This window comes from Saprolegnia parasitica (assembly GCF_000151545.1).
Source record: "Saprolegnia parasitica CBS 223.65 unplaced genomic scaffold supercont2.1277, whole genome shotgun sequence".
In the NCBI taxonomy this organism is placed as follows: Eukaryota; Oomycota; class Saprolegniomycetes; order Saprolegniales; family Saprolegniaceae; genus Saprolegnia; species Saprolegnia parasitica.
Window position 1 is genome coordinate 1 of NW_012157671.1, and position 2,189 is coordinate 2,189.

General features: G+C 56.5%; 2 protein-coding genes across 2 annotated transcripts; one reads left to right on the forward strand and one right to left on the reverse strand.

Annotated features, from left to right (window-relative positions):
* The first annotated feature begins 22 nt into the window (after positions 1-22).
* On the forward strand, positions 23-1,012 carry SPRG_18534 (hypothetical protein). Its single transcript, XM_012357973.1, has 7 exons — positions 23-128; positions 170-325; positions 370-421; positions 473-583; positions 641-718; positions 767-810; positions 860-1,012. Exons 4-7 carry the CDS (start codon positions 481-483, stop codon positions 989-991), a joined length of 357 nt encoding a protein of 118 aa, XP_012213363.1. The 5' UTR covers positions 23-128; positions 170-325; positions 370-421; positions 473-480; the 3' UTR covers positions 992-1,012.
* Positions 1,013-1,021: 9 nt separating this feature from the next.
* Positions 1,022-2,166, reverse strand: SPRG_18535 (hypothetical protein; the record flags this gene model as incomplete). The annotated part of the gene is made up of 5 exons (XM_012357974.1): positions 1,022-1,363; positions 1,415-1,552; positions 1,602-1,803; positions 1,854-1,972; positions 2,038-2,166. Coding segments are annotated over 5 exons (930 nt in total), but the record flags the coding sequence as incomplete, so codon positions are not given.
* Between the last annotated feature and the right edge of the window lie 23 nt (positions 2,167-2,189).

Consider the following 2,189-nt stretch of genomic DNA (forward strand, 5'->3'; position numbering starts at 1 on the left):
CGCACGATTGAACGAGACACGTAGGCGCTCTTCGGCAACCGATCGGCCGCCGCTTCCACCTTCAAAAGTTTGACGACGCGCTGCGCGACGCCGAAGCGGCGATCGCACTCGACCCGCAGTGGGCCAAGGTACCCACCACCGTGGATTAGGGTTACAGAGATGGGGGTAGGGGTATTTTCGGCAAGGCCAGGCCCTCGAGGCCTTGGGCCACCTGCGCCGCGCGCAAACTGCGTACGAACACGCCGCTACGCTCGGCAGCAAGACGCGCGAGGTGCAAGCCAAGATCGCGTCGACCAGAAAGCTCGCCGACAAAATCGACCGCGAGGTCGTGCCGAATGCATCAACCTCTCGAGTCTTACGGGATGCTAGAAAACGATCCGGACGCGGGACGAGTGGAAGCAAGTGTACACGCACTTGTCGGGTAGAGATTGGACGATGTCCCATACACGACAGAAGACATCGTGTTTTGTAGATACCAAGATGCGCCTGGGTCTCCTCGTGGCCTTTTGGAACCAGTCGAGCAAGCCGGAGCGGTTTGCGTTCTTTATGCGGTTCCTCGAGCTCCTCGCGGGGGCCAGTGCCCGTACGTCGTACCTGTTTCATTTCAGCGCGAGAAGGACATGTTGTCTCTTCTTCGTAGCCAGCCGCATCTCCAAGTATGCGTCCGACGACATGGAACCGATCCCGGCCGGCAACTACGAAGAGCTCTCGATTCCCGGTACACAACAATAAAATCGATGGCGCAACCCACCACGGCTATCGCTAGCGCCGTGGACAGCGTACTTCGCGCGTCTGGACCTGGCCAAGAAGGTAATACACGTGGCCGCGGGTATTGCTGGGACTGAAGGATGCCGCGCAGGCTGAAATGATGCAAGACATGTACCTTCTCGCGACGCCGGCTGAGCAAACCACGATCGTCAACGACATGAAGTACCTCATGCACGAGCTCTCCGGTCGCGTCAAGACAGCCGAGAACGACGACGACAATTAAGAGTGCAAACGAGAACGAGGCTCTATTGTCTTATTTCTGCTTGGAATCAAAGCGGGAAATGCAGATCGCAAACGCTTGGAGCATCGAGAGCGGGTATTGGAAGTCCATGTTGAAGCAGTTTTGGCCGACACGGCCCATCTGCAGGAGCACGTGCTCTTGGGGCACGCTCACCGTGCCTTCGTCGTCGTAGTGGTACCCGGGGTGCGCGGCAATATACGCCTCGCGGTACCGGTCTTGGTCGAGCGGCTGCGAGTGCACCATTTGAAAGTTCTTGACCGAGACACATGTCGCACGGCTGCGAAAGTCGACAATGCACGACGAAAGCGGGTCGTACTGCGTCTCGCGCTTGTGCATGCAGATAAACTTGTCGGCCTCGACCACATTCTCGCCGCCCTATTTTTTCTTTTCGTATCAACTTGATACAATGCGACGTGCCTTTTCGGAAATCTCGCTAAAGAGGGTTTCCATGGCTTGGTCGCGCGTGATGGGGCGCCACTCCAGGTACCCCGTGCCGGTCTCGTTGATGGACGGAATGATGACCTCCATCTTGCGCGGATGGTCCTATAAAACAAATCAGTGCCATGCATGTTTCTACTCGTACGAGTCGTACCTTTTTCATGTTGTGGTAGCGAATGATGCACAATTGCGCGCGGATGTGCTGGCGAATCTCGTCGTCAATCTCGCAGTCCGAGTCAATGTCCTCCGGGTTGTCGCCTTGGTCGAAGAGCGCGTACTCCATCTTGCGCGTGTCCGACCGAAGCTTCCCGAGAAACTGCTTGCTGCGCATTGAACGCGACAAAAAGAGATCTTCCCTACCACAGACACACTGTTTCTATCAATGTATCAAGAAGGAGACGGAGACTTGTTGAGGCTGAACACAAAGTGCGACGAGAATTGGCTCGTTGCTTTTTGGCGACAGTACAAGATGGGCCGGCCGCTCGAACTGTTGACTTCGACCAAGAGCGTGTACACGGGCGAGAGCTACCCAATCAAAGTCTTCACATCCCGAATCGCTCTCCAATATTAGGTGCAAGAAGACGACGTACGCGGTTTTGGCCCACGCGATTCCGCTCAATGAAACACTTGAGCACATGGCCGCGCCCGGCTTCGAGCGGCCGCGTCACGAAGTCCAGCAAGTGGTTGGGGACATACGGCACGCGCTTGGGGTTGAAATACTAGCAGCAGCCCGATGGATGAC